General features: G+C 37.4%; 1 protein-coding gene across 8 annotated transcripts in view; it reads right to left on the bottom strand.

The window, feature by feature from the left end:
• Window positions 1-4,903: 4,903 nt before the first annotated feature.
• prox1a (prospero homeobox 1a) overlaps window positions 4,904-24,614 on the bottom strand; it is a 112,902-nt gene continuing 93,191 nt past the window's right edge. For 6 of the 8 annotated variants that reach the window (XM_078404895.1, XM_078404893.1, XM_078404892.1 and 3 more), the window contains 2 exons: window positions 11,879-12,088; window positions 4,904-5,559 (listed from right to left, as the gene is read on the bottom strand). In XM_078404895.1, the coding sequence (XP_078261021.1) occupies window positions 11,900-12,088 (189 nt within the window). In that variant the 3' untranslated portion in view covers window positions 4,904-5,559; window positions 11,879-11,899. The remainder of the gene's footprint in view (window positions 5,560-11,878; window positions 12,089-24,614) is intronic. The other 2 variants (XM_078404897.1, XM_078404900.1) reach the window with 1 other exon arrangement.

The following is a 24,614-nucleotide window of genomic DNA, read 5'->3' as shown; positions in this document are numbered from 1 at the left end:
CCTTGGAGGGAGTTATTTATTAATTAACACAATTTTTCTCTTTGTAGTGATGATTGATCATCAGGATCACACATACGCTGGGTTACTTGCCAGGAGGAAGCCTGACACCCAGGAGTCATCATCTATAAGAAGATATCTGTTCAATAAAATACCCCAGATACTAGGATCACACTGATGAGCCTGGTTGGTAGCTCTTCCTTTCGATACTGATTGACCTTCAGTCTACCAGCATTTTCTGTAGTTGCTGAGATGAGGTCATTGAGTTGCCCTTCACAAATCCACCTAGAGTCATTAAGATAGCAACTTCCTTTGCTTGTTCTCTTCAAATTACTATACGCTTGTAACAGTACATAAACTATGCAATAACCTTTTAGTGCCATGGTCAATCAATCTTGAATGTGCATTTAAATGTGTCAATACTTCAAAATTGTATTTTCAAAAATCTTAAATCATATTTCGCTCAAATGCCTAATGAACTGCAATTTTTGTGTACATATCTGAGAGGAAATTATTTTGGATATTTAAGTTTCTTTCTTTGAAGTTAGTCCTTTTCACTTCTTCACTTCATAATAACAATTCATTGATTGAATTTTTTTTAAGCGCTGTTTTTGATTACATTGACAATTCTCCCTGCTACTGTAGTGAAATCAAGTAGAGTTTCCCCAACATCATTGGGTGCTGTGAACATCCTATTACTTTAGATGGCTCTGAAACAAAATTATCTAACTCTCGCATTGTAGATTTTTAATCAATTGACAGAATACCTCAGTGAAGTGATGACATTGTATTAATCTATACTGTCTACAGTGTCTACATTAGCAGCTTTGATTTCTGATGAATAGCAGGATCTGTAGGCTTCCCATATCACAATTATGAGCACCTTAACCATTCATCTATCCATCCATCAACCCATTCACAATTAGTGCTAAATTGTCTTATTATGTTATTCAATGCAGGAGACCTGTAAAAGAAACCCGAAACCATGGGACCTCATTTGTAGATAGAAAATGATTCTCAAGATAGTACAAATGTTAATGCTTTTGTATTTATCAACTTACCTTTCCATTTCTGTACCTAATTTGATTCATTCTCACTTTCTTCAATTAATAAAATGCATGCGTAAAGAGCATATCCCCTTGTTCATAAGGATTCAAATACATTACCGATTCTATTGCACTACTTTCAACAATATTTCCAGTAAATTGCAACAAAGAAGTAATAGGGTTGAAGAAGAGATAGCCGTCCATTTTGTGCCCAACTCCACTCCAGGATGTTCAGGGATATCACGTTTACACTTCTTGTTCTTTCCTGTAAACAGCTTGGAGACCACATATCACATTATCTCTGCAGTTGCAATTTTAAGTCCTCTTTCAAATGCTCCACGTGCATTTTTGACCATCCTCTTTCACTGTAGAATCGGTTGCAGAACATGCGACAAATCTCATTTTTGGTAACTTAAGGCCTATTAATTTTGGTTTTCTGGTTTGGCCAGTCTCTCAACAATTTAATTTCTATTAACACAGATTCTACTACTCCAAAAAGGCCAACTAATCACTTACAAAATGTATCTTTACTCAGTGCTCATATTTTCTCTTTAAAATTATTTGCTGGTGCTTCTTATAACATGTTCACTTACTCTGGCTTCAACTGGTCATACTTACTTATGTATGGGACAAATAATTATGTCTACCCTGATGTGTAAAGTCTCTCACTCCCTTCTTAATGTCATGATCACAATGAATTGAAGCACAGAACAAGAGAATGGACAGAAGATGATTACCCACTGTTCTTAAGAGGAAGACCTTATAACCCAGGTGCACTAACTGAGCATCAATAGACAATAGGTGCAGGAGTAGGCCATTCGGCCCTTCGAGCCAGCACCACCATTCAATGTGATCATGGCTGATCATTCTCAATCAGTACCCCGTTCCTGCCTTCTCCCCATATCCCCTGACTCTGCTATCCTTTAAGAGCTCTGTCTAGCTCTCTCTTGAAAGCATCCAGAGAATTGGCCTCCACTGCCTTCTAACGCAGAGAATTCCACAGATTTACAACTCTCTGACTGAAAAAGTTTTTCCTCATCTCCGTTCTAAATGGCCTACCCCTTATTCTTAAACTGTGGCCCCTGGTTCTGGACTCCCCCAACATTGGGAACATGTCCAATCCCTTAATAATCTTATATGTTTCAATAAGATCCCCTCTCATCCTTCTAAATTCCAGTGTATACAAGCCTAGTCACTCCAGTCTTTCAACATACGACAGTCCCGCTATTCCGGGAATTAACCCAGTGAACCTATGCTGCACGCCCTCAATAGCAAGAATATCCTTCCTCAAATTTGGAGACCAAAACTGCACAGAGTACTCCAGGTGCGGTCTCACTAGGGCCCTGTTCAACTGCAGAAGGACCTCTTTGCTCCTATACTCAACTCCTCTTGTTATGAAGGCCAACATTCCATTGGCTTTCTTCACTGCCTGCTGTACCTACCTGCATGCTTCCTTTCAGTGACTGATGCACCCAGATCACGTTGAATGTCCCCTTTTCCTAACTTGACACCATTCAGATAATAATCTGCCTTCCTATTCTTAACGCCAAAGTGGATAACCTCACATTTATCCACATTAAACTGCATCTGCCATGCATCTGCCCACTCACACAACCTGTCCAAGTCACCCTGCAACCTCATAGCATCTTCCTCACAGTTCACACTGCCACCCAGCTTTGTGTCATCTGCAAATTTGCTAATGTTACTTTTAATCCCTTCATCCAAGTCATTAATGTATATTGTAAATAGCTGCAGTCCCATCCTGATCTAAAACCAAGTTAAACAAGGAAATTAGTTATTTTTCCCATATACTAGTTTACAAATTTTGGTTTTGGACTGGATCTTGTCCAATCCCTTCTGTATATGGTGCCAATATTTCTGTTCAAGTTTGTGTTCTACTGTTCAGCATCTATTCACATAGAACAATACAACACAGGAAAGGTCCAAGGCCTGCACATGTTCCATATCCCTATTTAAAAGCCTTTTAAAAACCACTATCATATCTACCTCCGCCATCATCCCTGGCACTGTGCTCCAGGCATCCACCACTCCGTGTTAAAACATTTGCTTCGCACATCTCCTTTAAACTTTGCCCCCTCCCAACCTTAAAACTATGCTCTCTAGTCTTGGTAATTTCCACCCTGATTGGTAGTGTTGCTGTTTCATCTTTCATTCATGTTTTTACTGTTGCTCCTTCAACGTTCCAACAGATGAACCTTGAATTTAGGCTGAATATGAATTGTGAAGCTTATCTATTTCAGACAAGATGCAACATTTATAATCAAGAATTTCTTACTTCAAAGCCTTCTTAATGAATAGGGAAAGTATTTAAGTGCTAACCCACATCAACATGCTGTCCTTTCTTCCTGATTTTGGCTGGCTCCATGCTCAATTGCCTCTTCAGTTTATTCCCAGCTGTTATCGGGCAACTGAACCATCCTATCACCAACTAAAGAACGATACTGACTTACCATCTAGCTCACTAGAGACCTTCTGACTATCTTTAATCGGATTTTACTGGACTTTATCTTGCACTAAACATTATTCCCTTTATCCTGTGTCTGTAAGTGTGGATGGCTTGATTGGAATCATGTATAGTCTTTCCGCTGACTGCATAGCGCACACAACAAAAAAGCTTTTCAGTGTACCTCGGTACACGTGACAACTAAACTAAACTAGACCTCCCAGATGTGGGTTTACCAACTTTTCTCTTCTTGTTACTTCTGACTAGAAGGAATGTTGGGTTGTCTCCCACAACTTCACAAGGTTCTGTTTTTTCACTAATCTTCAAAACTCTTTAATAGATTCAGAATTTAAATTCCATGTTTTTCTAAATGTTAAATAACAGGATATTGTTGCCCACATTGATATGAAATAATTATAAAGCCTCGTCACTGCATACAAGCATTTGTAATTTGATTCATTAACACTCTCTTTCAGCTGCTGTAGTAAATTTAAGCAGTATCTTTAAGTCTGTGTTAACTCACTTTAATTTAAAACACACTTGAATGGAACCTTCCTCTGACACTTGCTCTGCATTTCTCTCTTGCTTATGTTTATGTGGAAAGCTTTGAACTGGCCACATGTCTGGCATAACTCAAAATGTCATGTTGAAAAAAAGTCATATTTGAAATGTTATACTTCAAAGGGTAAATGACATTTGAACCTGATTGGCTCCAATGACACGAGGCAAAGAGCAACGAATTACAAATGGAAATTTAAAGGATCTAGCAAGGAAGCATTTAAAATATATATATATATATATATAAATGACTATTTTCAGTGACCTCAGGATGTGCATATTAACAATGAAGCATCTTCCAAAAAAAGTCTTGTAACATCAATAACCTCCATTGACCTCAAGATGAGTCTATGTACAATTAGCGTGTTGCTTTACATGGACACACCAGTTTAAATGCAACCACACGAGGCAGAAAAATACAGTCGGATACAAATATCCGTTTTCTACTGAAAACCTTTTTGATGTGCTAGTTTTATCAAATACATGCATACACTAGGCATTAATATCTGGTGCTTGAATGGTAAATAGAATGATTTTTAAGCAATGTGGCTGGAATGCTTCTTCCAAGCTGCTCCGAGTCCATCTCAATAATTTACCCACTACATTTACTCCCTAATAATCTTATACACATTAACATCCAACTGTACACAGGAAGAAAATGGAAGCACAGATAAAAGACCAGGTAATATGTAAGGAAATTAAAATGCTCTTTACTTCTATATGACCTCATTTTGTTGCCCTCAAGGTGCGAGTGAAATCATTTGGCCGCAGAAAATAAAAATGTGAAGAGTAAACACAAAATAAGTGCAAACAATGTATTTGGAATTATATTTATTCTGCACAAGCTTGCATATATACTGCACATACATTCAGTTCAGAGAAGAATGGAAGGCACACAAGGCAATTGAACTACTGTAGTTTGTAGGTGGTACAAAGCAAAGGTAAAAGTCTGGATACCATACAAAAAAGCTTAAAACACACAAAATGAAATCAGTTAGTCAGCAAAAGGTTTTATCTTCAAAATTTAGTAGCTGCCAAGCAGAATTTAATAACCATTGCTTAAGTCAGTTGGCTACTGCACCCCATGACATAGACAGGGATCATCATTTCATTACATGATCAATTATTACAGTATATCCCTGGCAATACAAAATTGTACACCTTCAAATAAATTAGGATAAATTAAACCAATAAATTATGCAGTCTTCAGAACAATTAACAACAACAAAATTCCACAATCAAAATGGTCTCTAGCTAGAAAAGAAAATCAAATCACTGACTATGTCAGTTTTAATTACTGCACTATTTTCAAATTAACAGGTATTTAATACAAAAATGAGCATAACGCTATGTACAACATATTGCTAAATAATATAAAGGCAGTGTTTTCGTCACTTTTCTGCAACCATATACATACAAGCGTTTTCATCGCAGGCAGTTCATATCCCACAGTTCTCTATGACAAGATGAGCGCGTTTCATTCAACTTCACATTCTGCAATAGAAGTGCAATATGTAGTAATCATTTCCAAAATCGCCTTCTCCCTTGTCATTCAATTTTAAGGGAGTTCTCAAAAAATAGGTCAACATTAAACTACCACTTAAATAAAATAGTGTGGTCAGGACCTGGGTAAATTACAGAGTTTACAAGTGCATGTGCTTTGATGTAGCTGCTGATTTCTATGCCACTGACATCACCACAAGGAAGGTCTCAGGATTCATCCATTTACTCTCATTTATTTACTGGGTAGATGCAATATACATTCTGTAAATATTTTACGATACAGAAGTCATAATGAACGCAGAAATTGTGGATTCTGAATACAATAAACAATAAAGTGAACTTCAAAGAATTTTTATAAATCTAATTAGAATTCCAAGGGGTACCAAACTTACATGTTGGAAAATTGGCAGTTTTTTTCATAGGAAATTCAATACATACTTAATGATCAGTATCACAACATGCATTATATTTCCTGTGACAGCAATAAATACAGCAACAAATTGGATGTGAACGGTGATTCATTTAAATGAAAAGAAAAGTTTGCAAACCAAATTAAATTAACATAAATGGTAATTTAAGGTTAGCATTTCTCGAGGGCTCCCTTTTTAAACTTCTGTGGAATATTTACCCACATATTTTTTATGCAATTATTTTACAATGTGTTTTAAAAAATCAAAAATATGAAATCAGAAACTTAAAGCAGATTACCAGCTTTGATACTCTGAGGCACAACCAAACTGCAACAAAATATGCGAGTAAATACTTCATACTATTTAAATACTACAATAATGTCTGCCATGTAATTTTCTCAGTACTGTGACCATTCTCTGCGGCATATCCTGCAATAGTCATAAATATAAGTGTCGCAGTGGCCACAGCAAAACATTCTCTTCACAAAACATATTTTCAGCATGTCTAAAATAGAAAAGTTGTCCATCTAAAGGGAAAAGTCAGCTTTCTCTTCACACATATATCACATCATATGAAATATTGCTTCTATACTACTTTTATAATCTATGAAAACACAAAATTTGCACCACAGTTACAAAAAATTGGCTTCTACAAGATTTCCCATACTCGAATGCTGAGCAAACAATTGAAGAGGAAAAAATAATTTGCTTTATCAAACTGTTCTAAAAATTCTCTTCAAAAATTTTTTTCCAGCTGTTTTATTTTTATAAAGATACAATATATGCATAGCTATCACTCAGTAAATCTGGCATTTATTGCAGTTGGTTATGAATAAAAAGGAAATCCTCAAGAATCCCAAATTAAGAAATGTTCAGCCACAGAAGGCACAAGAACAATTGTATATGTGGGAAATTGGGAAAGTGAAGGTGTTTGTATCCTTCAAGCTGGTGCATTTAAGGTCCAGGCACAGGATATCACCTCAAGTTTATATGCAATGTTAAATTTCTATTAGCAATGAGAATACAGAAATGGGCTTTAATTTACAGATTTAGCATCCATCGTGAGCTCATATTAAACTGTACAAATTTCCAGTCTGAAACATCTGACCTCCTGCCTCTTGTAGCTGTTACATCATGAATACGTAAAGTGTGTGCCAGTATAATGACAGCAAACCTTGTGAAGCAATCGTGATGATCTCAGGTTTATAAGGGAAAAAATGTTGCTGGAGGCACAAAGGCATTATGGCTCTCTTAAAAGCATTCCAGTTCAAATGAAATTTCCAGAACATTCTTTATATACTGGACAAAGTGAAATTAGTTTAAATGGAATTACAATTAGGCTGTTGAATGCATTTTTATTAAAATCATATTACAAAGCTATCCCATTCAACTAGTTGTGCCGCTATTACAGAAGAGTACTGAGATGATTTGGAACCCATTCTTTTTGTTTTTTTGCAAAATTTCAGGGCACACTGTATTCTTCGCAATTTTGTGCACAATTTAATTATTTGATAGATCTTACACTCACCCTCTAAACAACAACACTGGAAAGTAGGGCCCTTAACTCTGTTTGTGATAATCGTTACATTCCAATTGAGACCACATTGTAATGTCAGCATAGAATTGTTAGCTTGTATTCTGCAAGGTCAGTCCCATAATAGGTTCACCAATACTCATAACTAATTTCATTAGACAAGTTTGTTTTCAAATTTCATAGTAACAACATGCCAGTATTAATTGAGACTGAGTGACTGGTACATAATTCTGCCAGGCAGGGCTAAGTAGTGAGTGCATAGCACAACACAAAATCAAATGAAGGATTCAGCATTCTGGGGGCATACCAAAGTTAAGACAAACCTGGTTTAGATGCATAGTGAATACAATGGCACTTCATTTTATTGTCTGCATTGCCTTAATTGTACAGTGCTTTCTACATGTGATTGGGCATTTCAGCCAACGTGCTGCTAATTCAATGTCAGCAGATTTTTAAGGCTATATGTTGACATTAATTGCTTCCCAGCATTTCATTATATCAGCTGTAGTTAAAATTAGTTAAACTGTGACATAGGATTTGCTTACATTGTTAAAATTCAAACTCACCATAATTTAAACACTGTAAATTTAACATTTTGTACAATATAGATTTTAAGTGCTCTGATCTTGAGAAATATTTTCTTAGGGTGAATTCAATCAAGGAAAATGTCTTACAAAACAAATGGAGTTATTTTTAAACATTCATAGTCAATGATTCATTGTACGTCTGTTGCCGCAAAATGAGAATTCTGTTTTTAATTGAGACTAATTAAAACTCAACGATCAGCATTTCTGACAACAAATCAAAAATAAAGAATTCTAATTAAAGCCTCAGCGCTAAATATGAATGTTTAATCTATTATTCCATATTCACGTAACTTAAATTTGAAACTTTTGTTACATATATCAGAAGTTAAAAAAATATTTTTCACTGAAACTGCTTTCTCAACTATGTTAATCTTTGTCTAATAGATATATTAGAAATGAATTATTAGAATTATTTTCTTTTAAAGTTTGAAAATGTAATATCATTTTTTCCAAACTTTTCACATGCTCCAAAATGTGTTGATGTATTGGCACATTCTGCAGGGCATTTAGGTTTGTAATGCTGAAATCCAACACAGATAGTTCCATAGCCAGGCCTGCTTTGGTATCCACCTCAGTCTTAATTTATTCAGAACATGCTGACAATTGGTCCTTTACATCCAAACACTGACAAATTCTGGAATACTCAGTGCAAGATGTTCGAAAAAAAATCAAAAAAATCATTGTTTTGCAGACGCCATTTAACTGACATAGTCCTAAATTGAAAATAGAATCAATACTGTTGAGCAGCAAAATGAACACATGTCAGGGAAGAAATTCACCTTTGCCTGTTCTGGACCGTTGCTGTAGTACTTGCTACACATTATACTCTACTTCAATGATTTAGCTCCATTGAAGTCAATTAATGTAAATTTCAGAGGTGGAGTTCAACAATCAAATACCTTTATATTGTAAGTTCAGCTTTTGCAACTCATGATATATTACTCCCCAATGTGTTTAATATAAAATGGAGAGAAAATAATAGGAGAGTTCTAAATTTAGATTTGCATTATCCTTAAGTCATTTCACTTCAACCTTAAATATAGTGAACAAATTCAAAAACATTTATGGGTTCATCCAAAAGTGACAAAGTCATTTTGCTGACAAGAATCTGATGGTGAGCAACTGCATATAACTGCATTGACCAGTTACCCTGACTAGCTACACTTTAGTTCGATATTATCTAAGGTAGTGGACTGCGAATCTAATAGAAACTTTTCTAGTCACACTTCCTGGTCAGAATTATAATGCAGTATTAGCCTTTCAGCAACCTGGAAATTGAGTGAATCACTGCCTACAATCTGGAATTTCTGGCTTGCACACCAGAAATTTCTAATCACACAACCCATTTAAAATCTAACTGGTAGATTTGATTTTATACATGGTCTTAAATTACAATCCAATTAGGCAAAATGAAATGTGTAACACACCATAAACCAATAGGTTTGACACAATTTAGATTTAAATAGGGCAGAAACAGAAATTGATCCATTTTCAGTCTGTGGTTTTGGATACAACAAAAAAAATCAGCATTGTCATCCTTCTTGGTAAAAGACTGGATTGTGGTGAGCTAGCAAGTTGAAAAGTCACTGTTAAAATACATTTCAAAAAGGTGCAATAATTATGCCAATTCTTTTAGAGTAGTATATCATAAATTGTGTATTCAGAAAGTGCACACTTACATGCTTCATCATGTTGTCAGAAACTGCTATTAAAGGCAGAGTGGCTGTATTCAAACCCAGTTCTAACACTTCATTATACCTCAGTTTAGTCACTTTTAAATATATTATGTGTGTACTGGCTAGTGGATCTGATTGACTCAAAATGTGTACGGTCATCAAATTGAATTAGTTTAAAGCCAATTTTGTCCCAAATAAACTGACACAGATGGAACTCTACATCAGTCATAACACGGAGGTTTGTTCTCAGTAGTAATTATGTTGGTAAATAAAATAAATACATTACTATTAAAAGTTACACTCCAATAACAATTAAATCAGGCGAATGAAGGTAATCTCAGTACGACTGTGTAAATATATATATTATATTATATTATATTATATATAAACTTTAAAAATTGTACATGGTTCAGTATGTTCCCTTCATCTAATAACCCGGGATGCTTTCAGTAGTCAGTGCCAACCCTAAAACCAAACTGGTAAAAAAAAAAGGGGGAATGGGACAAGGAAGAAAAAACCTGCTGCTTATGAAGTGGTTTCAAATGAAGCTAAATATTTTTGATGCACTTGCACAAATATTGTAAAACAGCATGCAAACTGTTTCACATAGTTGCAGGTGAAAAGTAATCAGATTAGATCTGGACAGTTTCAAATTCCCTGTGGTGGGCATTTAGTTTAAAACAGATTCTAACAGTATTGCATGTTTATGAACATATGACTTTCAGTGTCAATAGAACTTTTGCACACTATGTACAAGTAACCATTTTCACAAAGAACCTGTATTCTAGTTACAATTATGTGCTCAATGCACTCAGCAGTCTTGCAATGATTTGCACTTTGAAGCACATTTCTTTTTGCATTTTAGTTTTTCTTTAGTACCCAAATAGATTCCCCCAACTTAAATAAAGTTAATCTGCTGTCCCTTCATGGATTGAAATGTGGTAAACTGACACACTCTCAATCATTTAATTTTCAAGTTCATTTTCTTCAGTCAGCCTATAACAATACAACTTTAGCATAGCCAGGAAAAATCTCAAATAAAGTTCACAGCACATTTCTCGGCTTGAAAATCTGTCAGTTTACAGGGTACTTGAACTTATTAAAATACGTTATTCCAGAAATTAAAAGTATCATTGGAGTATAAAATAACTAATGAACATCCAGCTGGCTGAATAGCCTCATTTTAAATAAATACATTTAAGCGATCTGTTAATTTTTGCTGAATTCTAACAAATTAACGAGAGATTTTGCTTTTTGTAAGGATTACTTTCTCCCTGGAGAATAAAACCACTGCCTGGTGATTGGGCCAGTTATGAATTTTTCCTGAATCACCTGGAATCATTGGAAGTGCACTGGAACGCCATCTTCAGTCCGTGTTAAAGCAGAATTGTTCTGCAGCAGAGAGGCTGTTCTCACGTGAAGTGGTCATGTTGGTGAAACTGTAAAATTCTATTAGAAAAATTGTGTGTTTGGTGGAAAAAGCAATAGCTGTTTGTAAGATGGGGATCAAGACAACGTGGCCCATATCAGCTACGGAGACTGGGGAATGAAACACATGCCATTTGCAGGTGGTGGGTATTTAGATACATAAGTGACACCACAGGTATGGCTGAGCTGTATGGTGCATTCTATTCTGGGGGGCAAAAGATCAATTGGTATCATGCCTGAAATCAAAACAATAGCCGGCTTAGAGATCTCTGGTAACGATATAGCTGGGCCAAACCTCCTAGTGTGCAGTGTTGTATCCTATGGCAGTTGCTTTATTGTCCCAGTGATGTCATAGTTATTTGCCATTTGCCACAACTAATCATTAATAATAAACCCTTTGTCTGACAGAGCAGACCACTTTAGGTGTGATATCGTGAAATATTAAAACTAAAAGTACACACACACACTTCATTTTTCCTTCAGTAAATCAAACCAAACATAACCTTCAAAACAGAAGGGCTCATGTATCAGCATTAGTAGGTTCAAGGCTGTGGTGAATAACCTCCTTATAAGGTCAAATGTAAAAGGATAAAATATTATGGAAACTTAACAAATCAGAGCTAAGTAAAAGCAACAATACAAAGATCAGGCATCAGAACGGAAAAGATATATTACGTCTGATGGTTCTGGGCATCTTTACTCGTGTAGTAGCTCTTGCAGGCAATTTGGAGATTTGAAAACCTCCGGGACTTCACTGTCCAGCTTGCAAATGACCTTGTAGATGGCCTTCTTCCAGGAAGGATCAACGTCTTTGCCTGCAACAATGGCATTGAAAAACTCTCGTAATGTGATCTGAGCCACTTCCAAGAACCTCTCCGGAACCTGCTGATACAGAAGGAGACAATGACATTAGTCGAGTTTTCAATTTCAATCCAAAGTCTCTGATTTATTAAAAAAGGGGAGGGCAGGCAGCTGAGCTTTCATCAACCTCACCGAAGCTTGCAGCAGTTCTGCACACCCAGCCCCAAAATATGGAAAAGTTTGCAGTTTTCAGTTTATTCCAGGAAGGCTATTTGTAGAAAGATGATCTTTATGTTTTTATCCTCTTTCATTTCCGAGCTCCACACTCAAAACATTCAAGTGAAATTTGCAAGCTTTCAACATTTTCTATAATTTTAATTTGATGCAAAGCTCAATTGTTGCAATTTGCAACAGAAAAACAGTTAATCGTTTTAAAAGAAGCACGCATAATAAAAATGAAATTCAGTGCTGAAAAATTACATAACACTTTGTTGAAATATTGTGCTCTGTTGGAAATATTTTCAGATACTTAACTTTAATATTTATGTACATTATGAATTAAACTCATGCTGCTTCTTTTCTTTGGTTTAGTGGTTTACATAGGCAGTTATGTGTTCATCATTGTGCCTTGAGATATTATTTCGCCTGATAAGCTTGACAGCATAGTTACATTTTGAGACAAATATTAATGATTTCATTCAGTGTACTTGCAGTATATTAAAATCAGAACATTTTCCAGGGATAACAATGCCCTTGAATAATGAGTTAGACTTAATGAACTTCTTGGTTAAATGTACATTCAGCATTTTCTGCCTATACATTCGGATCATAACTTCCAATCAGTAGAAGTCAGTTTGTTTGCTTTAACAGTGTGAACACTAGTGTTATGAAGAGTGCAACATAAATGAACCGAAACATTTGATCAAAACTGTGTTCTGGGACAAAACATTAGAATTATAACCAGCTACTTTCACTCCAGCTGCATACCTCTTACGTCACTTCCTTATGAAAACTGACTGTCAATTATTTGCCATTGCCTACCATCATGATCTCCCTATACTTTTTTTTCTTAGTCCTTGACCACATTTCATGCAACTTTCATGCATTTCTGCTCCCATCACTCCTATAATTCCATCAATCTAGTTTCTGCCCTGCACCCTGTAAATTTCCATCCAAATGTTTCCATGTTTAAACTTCCAACCCTTTTGGAATAAGCCCATTAGTCTTCCTAATTATCTGCCATAGTATCTGCATGCCAAACTTTTTTTCATGAAACTATGTTTCATGTCCTTGGATGCCCAGATCCTTTTGTGTTACATTTTGTTTTTGCCTCACTTCATTTAAATAATAATTTGCTTTCTCATTCTTCCTTCCTGTGCGAAAATTTGGTTACCTCGCATTTTCCTACATTAGACTCCATCTGCCAATCTCTTGCACAACATATAACCTATCCAAATCTGTTTGCAGACTCTCTGCATTCTTCTCAACTTGCTAACTCACCTATTTTTATATCATCAAATTTCGCTACAGCGTGCACGATTCCCTCATCTTCATCACTAACAAAGAGTATACAGTCGCAGCCCCATCTGATAGCAATAGCCCATTTATCACAATGCTTCTGTCTGTTAAACCCTCTCCTATCTATTTTATCCCCAAAGCACATATTTCCTAGAATGACCTGCTGTGGCACAGTATCTAACGCATCTGAAAATCCCAATATACTACATCTAATGATAACCCATCATATGTAGCGAATGGGGAATCACTGGATGTAGTGTCCTCGATGTGTATTCAACCCTCTAGAACTTCTGCTAATAATCACTAGATTTTTGTTACACTCTCAAAGAACTCCAGCCCATTTGTCATACGCAATTCTATGTTGTAATATTTGGACGCTGATTCTGCATGATTAATTAAATGTTCCACTATTATCTCCTCAATGATGGGTACCTGTGCTTTCCCAATAACTGATGCTTGGCTACATGACTGCCAGTTTCCTTCTTGAAGAGTGGAATTATTTCTGTGGATTGCCCATCTTCTGGAATCATATTCCAGAGGATTTTGGCAGATTAAAAATAATGTATTCACTTTCTCTGTAACCATTTCCTTTAAGTTTTTTTGTTTATTATCTTATTATTTGTGTATTATTAATACACAGATAATATATAACAAACAAAAAAAACTTCCTGCACACTAGGATGCAGGCCATCATGTCAAGTCAATTTTATTTGTATAGCACATTTAAAAACAACCCACGTTGACCAAAGTGCTGTACATCTGATTAGGTACTAAGGAAAAAAATGAAACATACAGTAGCACGCAAACAGTTCACAGCGCCTCCTCAATGAGCCTCAAACGCTAGGGAGTAGAAATAGGTTTTGAGCCTGGACTTAAAGGAGTCGATGGAGGGGGCAGTTCCGATGGGGAGAGGGATGCTGTTCCACAGTCTAGGAGCTGCAACCGCAAAAGCGTGGTCACCCCTGAGCTTAAGCCTAGACCGCGGGATAGTGAGTAGCCCCAAGTCGGCCGACCTGAGGGACCTGGAGTTAGAGAGGGGGGTTAGAAGATTTTTGATGTAGGGGGGGGGGAATGTCCATTTAGGGCTTTATACGTGAATAGGAGGAGCTTGAAGTTGATTCTGTACCGTACAGGGAGCCAGTGGAGAGAGGCCAGAATCGGGGTGATGTGGTCCCTTTTACGGGTACCCGTCAGGAGTCTCGCTGCGGCGTTTTGGACCAGTTGCAGGCGGGACAGGGAAGATTGGCTGATCCCAGTGTATAGGGAGTTGCAGTAGTCTAGGCGGGAGGAAATGAAAGCGTGAATGATTTTTTCTGTGTCGTCGAATTGGAGGAAAGGTTTGATTTTAGCTATGGTTCGAAGTTGGAAGAAGCTGGCTTTTACCACAGCGTTGACTTGCTTATCAAATTTTAATGCAGAGTCAAATATCATGCCGAGGTTTTTGACATGCGGTTTGACTAGGCAGGATAGACTTCCAAGACTGCCTGTTATCGATTTGATGGAGTCGGGGGGGGCCGAATAGGATGACCTCAGACTTGCTCTCATTTAATTGGAGGAAGTTCTGTGCCATCCAACATTTTATGTCCTCAAGACAGTGTAAGAGGCTGTTTAAATTTGACTGGTTGTTGGGTTTCAGGGGGAGGTAAAGCTGAGTGTCATCGGCATAGCAGTGGAAAGAAATGCCGTGCCTTTGAATGATTTGGCCAAGGGGGAGCATGTATAGAGAGAAGAGAATGGGGCCTAGGATGGAGCCTTGTGGAACTCCGCAGGAGAGGCTAGCTGGAACAGAGGAATAACTGCCTATGTTGATTGCAAAACTCCTATCTTTGAGGTACGAAGCGAACCAGCTCAGGGCAGTGCCATCAATGCCAACCGCGTACCGGAGACGGTCAATAAGGATGGTGTGGTCCACTGTATCGAACGCTGCGCTGAGGTCGAGAAGGAGCAGGATTGCACAGTCGCCGGTGTCGATGGCGAGAAGCAGGTCATTGTGTACCTTCAACAAGGCAGATTCTGTGCTGTGGTGGGCTCTGAAACCTGACTGGAAACTTTCCAGGATGGTGTATTGGTGCAGGTAGGGCACTAATTGGTTTAGAATTGCCTTTTCAAGGACTTTTGACAGGAATGGCAGTTTGGAAATGGGTCTGTAGTTGCTAGGCAAGGTGGGGTCTAGGTTAGGTTTTTTCAGTAGGGGCTGGACCACCGCGTGCTTGAAACTGGTTGGAACAGTGCCAGTGGCCAGAGAACTGTTGATAATAGAGAGGATGCTGAGACCGGCTATTGCAATGACATCCTTCAGAAGGGCAGTGGGGGCAGGATCAAGGGGGCAGGTTGCAGGTTTCATAGCGGAATGTCCTTATGAACTGAAATTACCTTCAATAATAAACAAACACACATAGGTGTGTAAACGTGATACATGTGTGCAAAGCTAATACGTACAGACAGATGCATGAATGATCAAAGATTCTGAAAAGTTTAGATGACAAAGCCATAATAAACTTGTTTGACAATGTGCTGCTTGTGTGCAATAATGCAGAACAGCATGCAAATCTCATTTAATTTTTTTGAATCTTCATATGTTAAGGAACAGATAAATGATGATCATGTACTTTGTAACATATAGGTGGCACTGAAGCTGGGACACACCATTCGCATGCCTACCAGCGTGCAGTATCCTCTAGCAATTTTAATGGGTGCAAAACCTGTGGGTAGTGAGCACATATGCAGAAAAATATGCCATTAATTCCACAATTTCAAAAGTCTGCTTCTTTCCAACCTTAACATGCTGGGTGTTGCCTGATAAAATAAGGAACTTCTTACTGCAAGATTTCCCTGAATTTGACTGTTAACCATATCTTGACAGCTATTTGCATACGCAGATGCCAGCCATTCTTCGAAACAAGTTTACTCATCAAGGATTACAACTCGTGTACAGAACAGCCAAGTATCTCAGAAATTTTTATTTCTCACATATTTTTCTTTAGGAAAATGATAGCATTTACATCTATGAAATCTTCTGCAGAATGCCACAGCAGAATGAAAACCTAAAGCAGCATTTCACAAGGGCTCTAAGGGTTACGAATAACCTAACTTACTAAATATTGACTTTACACAAATTTTCCCATATATATTTTTAAGCATTTTTCAAGTCAAGTGGAACATATGCATAACAGCATAAAATGCCTGTAAACATTGTATGTAGATAACATATAATAAACAAAAAATCTATAAATTAATAACTACGATACCAGTGCAAATAAAAAACAAAGTCCCAGGTGCAACTTTCCTTACTGAAAAGCACTACTACTATAATTATAAATAATAAGAATGTTTTGTGGTATTAATTTATGACTGAATACAGTACATGTTCCATTTGTACAATAGTGGGCAGCATTAGGGAGAATATTTGCTGAAACAAATGAATTATAGTAAGTGTATGTAGAGTGATACGATATAGTGGCAGCTATTTAAAAAAAATTGACATTTCTATCTTAGGAAGAAGTACAGAACCTTTACATAACCCAGGGACTGTCTGTATAATGTTAAAATAAGTTTGACAAATGGAACAACTAATGAGAGGGTTCCAGTAGAGTCACAAGGGAGAGAAATGACAGACGTTTCTCATGATGAGGAGAATTCAATAATGTTATTCAAGAATTATAAAGGGAGGTTGTTGGGACTGTTATAGTTAAGAAATTTTCTCGTCACTTCAATGCAACTGAACTTTATTGAAAATTACCAGATCAAAGTCAAAATGCATGCAAACTAAATTCAAATCTAATTATGTATATGTTTTCAAATTAGAGAAGTGAAAGGCTATTGATGGCAGTTACAATCAGCTACTCTATAAGTGAGAAAGCCATACCACATGACCACATTGTCACCATACAATTATTCACAGCTAATGGGGTTTTCATCTGACCTGACGGTATAGTAGGAAAATGCTAAGATATCATCAAAATCCCAGCAACTAATGCAATCATCCTCACATCTAAAATTGTACCCAAACATTTATAAACAATTTTTAATACAAGTTATTGCATACTTCTTATCAATAAAAGTGTTAAAATCCACCTAATGAGCCTCCCGGCTTACCATAAAGCCAACATATTCTTTTGAGAGATTCTCTTTTGGTTGAAAGTGTACCCTTTACAACATAGCATTTTAGAAGGTTCTTCCTTTCAACGAACCCAAACAATCATGTCACCCACAGTCTTAAAAGATCATGTAATGCATCATTTTGAATCCTTACTTGTTGGAGCTGGGAGCAGAATTGGCTTCAATTGGCTGCAAAGGGGTAGAGTTTTGTCCCTGCTCACATTTGTTAAAGGTGAAATATAGCAGCAGCTGACTGTTGTGCTCCACGTGTGAAATTTGGTTCCATTGACAATGCAATTTTGGTTCCATTCCACAATGCACTGCTCTAACATATATGTGGGTTTCGTTTAAGCAAGGAAGGTGATTTTCTGCCTCAATGCTTTACTATTCTTCACTTCTGCTGTTATGCGCCTCATTTGTAGCGCTCTATAATTTTCCTGTAAGCTACACTTACTTTCATCACCTTTCTAACTGCTTTCAATCGTCCAGGACTTTGGGTCTATTGCACGTAGAGGAAATATAATCAACTCACCATTTTTGCTTTGACCTTCCACAATAAGCTTAACTTGGAGGAATCAGGCTACATCTTTGGCTAAGTAATCATAAATATTCATTTGTCATCAGTTGAAGTGCGCAGGTTTCAATTTTAGTTCAATAGTATTACAAATTAAGATTCAAATCTTGTTGTGTTCCACCACTGTTTAAATGATATTCCTGTCTATTCGCAGTAAATGAGCGGCATTTAGAAATATTATAAAAAGCCATTTAATAAATATGTTAAATTAACCCTCGTATAAATTCCAACTATAGTGCGAGAGGTTTGTCAAATTTTACTTCAATTTTTCCTTTTCAGGACGTCAAGGTTAAATGAGAAAATGCTAAGGTCCAAAAAAAGGTCTCAGTCATCAGAGGGTTAATGCCACGTCCTCACTCTCTCTAAATTACAATAAACAGCAGGAACTATCAAGAGATCATCTATACACTCAGCAGACAAGCATTTAAGTTTAATCTGGTTTTCAATTTTTAAGAATAAAGGCAGTAAAGGTTGTCTAAAATATTTATGAGGAAGTCATTCCAGCAACAATCTACATTTGATTTACTGTGCAGCAATATGGTCACACTGGATTAGACGTACAAAACCTCTAACAAAAGCACAACAGCTGATGCATGTGATGTTAGGAGGTGACCGAACAGTTAAAGCATGCTGCTGGCTGCAGGCAAGCAGTCAGCAGATGTAGACAAAAGGCAGTGACAAGAATAACCCTCTCTCCAAGGCGAAGAGTCAAGAGAATCCAAAATACCAATAACCCCTTTCTCCTTGCCCTCCCCATGGTTATCTTCTTATAATAGTAAGTGGATGATTCCCTTTTACAGTCAAAAAATGAGCCGGTACCACAGCAGCATTTTCTAACCATAAAAACAATTGAACAACAAAACAAACTGTTTGAGGAACTACACGATCTAAAGTAGTGCTTTGGGGTTGAATTAATTTGACTTGGTTTCGCAAATTCATTTTTTTGCAAAATAACCAAGGCTGAGCTCCTATTTCTTTCACCTTCACAAAATTCTCCCCTCCTACTAGCAATGTTGGTTCAGTTGTATTTTGCAAAGGCAGGCAAACGTGCATTGTTTCAGTGACCGCTAACCTTGGTATGTCCTGACACTTATGATGAGTATCCGCAGGACACAGAAGGCAGGCAGGCTGCTATGTCAGGTTTTTATTATGTGCTGCCGAGTCTAGGGACAGTTAGAAGATCAAACAAATGACCCCTGAAGGGAAAGCAAGTTAGAGATGGGGTGGTTCTTTGGCACAAAGTCACCGCGTTTACATTGTGCAAACTACGCGCTCTTTTGTTCTGACAAGCTCGCGATGGCTTGATTGACTGTTGCCACCTGATGCTGAGGAAATGGAGCGTGTTATTTCTAGGAATTGCTGATTCTAATAAAGGAACCAGAATGACACTTATTTGTTATTAGAATTTTTTTCTGTAGACATTCCAATTGTTATTTTGTTTGGGGAATTGTGCAGGTGCATGTCCCCCTGGTTAAGAACAAAGAACAACTCAAGAGGAGGCAAAAAAACAGCAGGAGGCAAATAGTCAAAGTACTTCACCGAACATTCATTCACCCTTGCATGCACATGATTTCTCTGAACAAACTCTCCGATCCCTGCTGTTTGTTGAGCAAATATTGATCAAGGAGAGTTGCATCTCCTGATAGCAGTGACATAAGCTGGGGACTTGCTCTGTGGAGTTAATTCCACATATAAACCTGAGGACATTGTATTCACCTTGCACAGCTTTCAACATGAAATGATTAGTGCAATTACTTGCTAAATAGTTCTGCAGGCAGAGAGGTTCACAGAACAGCATTCATTGAGAAAAGATGAAATAAATGTGAAGAAAATGGTCGTAAATTTAATATCAATTTTGTTGGAAATTTTTGAAAAAGCAATCGGAAATGAAATGAATAAACTAAGGCACATTTGGGTTGCAAATACAATTGTCCCAATGAGTAGATGTATGCACACCAATTCTTATGATATCTCTTGATGGAGGAGCAATCATATTAGAAAAGATAGGGGTATAAATTCATCCTCAATCAAATGAAATGAATACAAGATACAGCAGCTTATGTATGTTACAAAGCACTTCCAATGTGTGTTTCCATTGAAGATAACAGAAGCAAATCACTGAAAATAAGCTGCCACATGATATGCATTTCTTCCTTATATTTCTCTGATTTGTTCCTTTGAATGGAAATGGTTTTGTTTGGCCAGTTGTTCAAGAAAGCAGCTGAGAAAACCTAGCAACCTCATTGCTACATAAAAGGACTAATAAATAAGTGGAATTCCTTACTTACATTTTGGGCAGAAAAACCCCAATTAAGATCTGCGAAGAGACAAAGGTTCACTCTACCCATTTGGATGCAAGTTGGTGCATCTTTAGAAGAATGGGTGCATGATGTGATTTTTCATTGCTTTGATAATATCTGTGGTAGTCTATTGGAATATAATTTAAAATAGTCAAAAGTCCTAACAAACTATCTAAGACTCCTCTCACTATTACCCAATGCCTCTCAGCAACAGACATATTCTGAAAGGTTGTGCATGTCCTGGACTGTAAGGTTTAAAAAAGAGGGTGCAAGAGGCACTGGGGTATTATCGATTTGCTACAAGTATTTAATCTTTATTGGTTAAAAAGCAATACAGGAAGAAAGTAAAATGATTTTCATATTGGATAACAAAAGCATTCAGCATGTGAACACACAATTAGAACTCCCAGTAAATTGAAACATACAGCATTAATAGCTTGCAAACCTACCAGGACATAGGTCTTGCTTCTCCTGCGGCTGTAAGCTTTAATGCTGCCATATTTACATTTTGTAGCTCTTTTTATGAGCAGAGTTATATGAATGCCGAACAAAAATGCAAGACGACCATTTGTACAAAGCGCTAGGGTCCAGTGCATTACTCAAAAATATTTAATCAGCATTTCCCCAGGTCATTGCACGAACACAATATCAACCTCAATAAACTTTACAGCTAGGCTGACAACACTTCTACCTTCATTTATATTCTGTCAAGTAAATTTCCAAAGTGATTTATAGGTAGATTTCAGTAGAGTCTTTTCATAATCCTACACACTTAAAAAATTGGAGTACGATCGAGAGCAGCTGGGGGTGGGGGAGAGGCAACACTTCTGCTTAGCGATGAGATGCTGATCCAAAAGGCCGCCTTCTGCTCCAAAGCAATAGATTGGAAAATGAATTTAAAAATTAAACTAATTATTCTGGAGAAGTCACAGTTTAACAGGGTAAGCATTAAAATCAATGGAAATGATATTTTTTAACAAATAGCCTCAAATAATTTCCTGTTGTTAAATAAGAAAGGCTTGTCATATATTCACTATCTATTCCAAAGTGATTGTAGGGTCGCCTGGAATTCTATTCCTCCTCAATTTATTTAAAGCACTGAATTAAATTCAGTAATTTATGTTTTTGCAGTGAATATGATAAATGAGTTCAATGTAGTTAGAAGTCCTAAGGTATTAAGCACAGCTCTATTTTATGCAATTGTAAACCACCCAGAGTATAACAAAGATAAATAGAAAAACGGATTAAAACTACCATTATCAAGCTTTATTTATTCTGAAGGTTGCATTTCCAAAGAAAATGACAGGATTATATTGACATTATACTAAACTGGGGCTTTTTTCCCCTTTATACATGATTATGTATCTTCAAAGACAATCCTATTGCGGTATATCAAAATAAAACTTGTCAAATCTTTGCTGTACAAATCCATGTCCCAACACAATATTTATTAAACAATCCACTGCCTAGCGAATCTAACATGATATGGTATAACATTTGAGACTCAAACTCCAATTGTAATAATAACCCCATAGTAAATGAATCTACCATTGAAAATGTTAGCTTCACCATTGACAAACCGAGGCCTACAATCTTTGCAAGTTATAAAAAAGAACTTTACTCCGACTTCCAGATAAAACCATCACTGGACTTTGGACAGAAAGTGATGATTCATTCTAGGTAAATCCCACAAAGCATTGGATCCAAATACATACCAAAAATTAGGCAATAATGACCAAATGTGCACCAAATGCAATGTGGTGTCTCAAATGTTCATTAATACTGATGGAAATTTAGTTACTGAGTCAACCAGATAGGGATAACTCTTGTTTGAGGACCTTCTGTATTTCACAAAAAGGAACAAAAAAGTATGGTTGGGGTGGAGGTTAACCTACAAATTCAAGAGGTCAGCTGAAGAGCAGGATATCAGCCTTCCAGGCATTTATCGTTATTCATTTTCAGGGTCTGGTGAAGGGTGACCTGGTGACAACTTAGCAATGATTTTTGGTTCCTACATGTCAGTACTTTAGGCAGACTTATGTGACTGAGATAGGAACTCAAAGGTTGAATTAAACACAATTCCATATTGTCTGACTAATGATATATTGCTACATTTTTGAATTACTTGAATTTTAAGTTAGATTTTCAAACCCATTCTTTTGAAATTGTCTATTTTTTATATTTTCCCTAAAAAAATTCTAAAAAAAGTCTTTAAGCAGTCAATTCATTGAACTCCTCCTTAATATCTTCTTCTGGGCTTAATGTTTCATTTTAATGGCCCAGTGAAGTTCTTTAAGACTTCTTTTTGCACTGAAGGTGCTATATTAATGCCAATTGTTAAAAGATCTCTAAAAGGAGACATTTTATTTATTATGCTTGGTATTCCACAAAAACATGGCAGCAAGGCCATGAGTGTAGTGAGCAACAAAGATTGTAACAAAGATTAGGGCATCAGAGATGTCCTCATTCTTCAGGAAACAGGGCTTCCCCTCTTCCATTATAGATGAGGCTCTCACCAGGGTCTCTTCTACATCCCGCAGCTCTGCTCTTGCTCCCCCTCCCCCCATTCGTAACAAGGACAGAATCCCCCTCGTTCTCACCTTCCACCCCATCAGCCAGCGTATACAACAAATCATCCTCCAACATTTCCGTCACCTATAACGGGACCCCACTACTGGCCACATCTTCCCATCCCCTCCCCTTTCTGCGTTCCGCAGAGACCATTCCCTCCTTAACTCCCTGGTCCACTCATCCCTTCCTACCCAAATCACCCCATCCCCGGGCACTTTCCCCTGCAACCGCACGAGATGCAACACCTGTCCCTTTACCTCCCCCCTCAACTCCATCCAAGGACCCAAACAATCTTTCCAGGTGAGACAGAGGTTCACCTGCACCTCCTCCAACTTCATCTATTGTATCCGCTGCTCTAGATGTCAACTTCTATACATTGGCGAAACCAAATGCAGGCTCGGCGATCGTTTCGCTCAGCACCTTCGCTCAGTCCGTCTTAACCAACCTGATCTCCCGGTGGATGAGCACTTCAACACCCCCTCCCACTCCCAGTCTGACCTTTCTGTCATGGGCCTCCTCCAGTGCCATAGTGAGGCCCACCGGAAATTGGAGGAACAGCACCTCATATTTCGCTTGGGCAGCTTGCAGCCCAGCGGTATGAACATTGACTTCTCCAATTTTAGATAGTTCCTCTGTCCCCTCTTCCCCTCCCCCTTCCCAGATCCTCTATCTTGCTGTCTCCACCTATATCCTTCCTTTGTCCCGCCCCCCTGACATCAGTCTGAAAAAGGGCCTCGACCCGAAACATCACCCATTCCTTCTCTCCTGAGATGCTGCCTGACCTGCTGAGTTACTCCAGCATTTTGTGAACAAAGATTGTAATGTACTTGCTGTAAATAGGGGCAAAAGCAAGTCAGTAGCTCAAAGACAAAATATTGCAGATGAAATAAATGTACAGTAAAATGGAAAAATACTGGAAATGCTTAGCAGCTCAGGCAGCAACTGTGGAAAGAGAACGTTTCCAGGTCTGATGAACTGTAACAGTAACATTGCTTCTCTTTCCACAGATGCTATCTGACATGCCAAGTACTTCCATCATTTCCTGTTTCATTTACAATAACTAAAACCCTAAATAATATGCAGGATGAATTGCAAGGAATTGTTTCTGAGATGTAGATATGGCAAACAAAATGCAGGACAGCATGGTTTATTATGTGAACAGTGGCAATTTGCAAAGGTCAATTGGCAAATCAGTTTCTAAAGGAGACAGTGATTTAACTGTATACACTCTTATTATAATTCTGAAAACATTTAATCATACTATTGAATTGCACAGAGAGAATTTAGTTAGCTCATCAACACATTTGTACTCCCACCACCGTCACACCAGATATTTAAGATGATTTCACTTCACAAGTTCACAAGTTATAGGAGTAGAATTAGGCCATTTGGCCCATCGAGTCTACTCCACCATTCAATCATGGCTGATCTCTGTCTCCTAATCCCATTTTCCTGCCTTCTCCCCATAACCTTTGATGCCTGTTCTAATCAAGAATCTGTCTATGTCTGCCTTAAATTGTTAAAGTCGAGGGCTTTGGTTAGTTTGACT

This window comes from Rhinoraja longicauda, chromosome 9 (assembly GCF_053455715.1).
Source record: "Rhinoraja longicauda isolate Sanriku21f chromosome 9, sRhiLon1.1, whole genome shotgun sequence".
NCBI lineage: Eukaryota > Metazoa > Chordata > Chondrichthyes > Rajiformes > Arhynchobatidae > Rhinoraja > Rhinoraja longicauda.
This window is presented reverse-complemented; position numbering and strand designations above follow the sequence as displayed.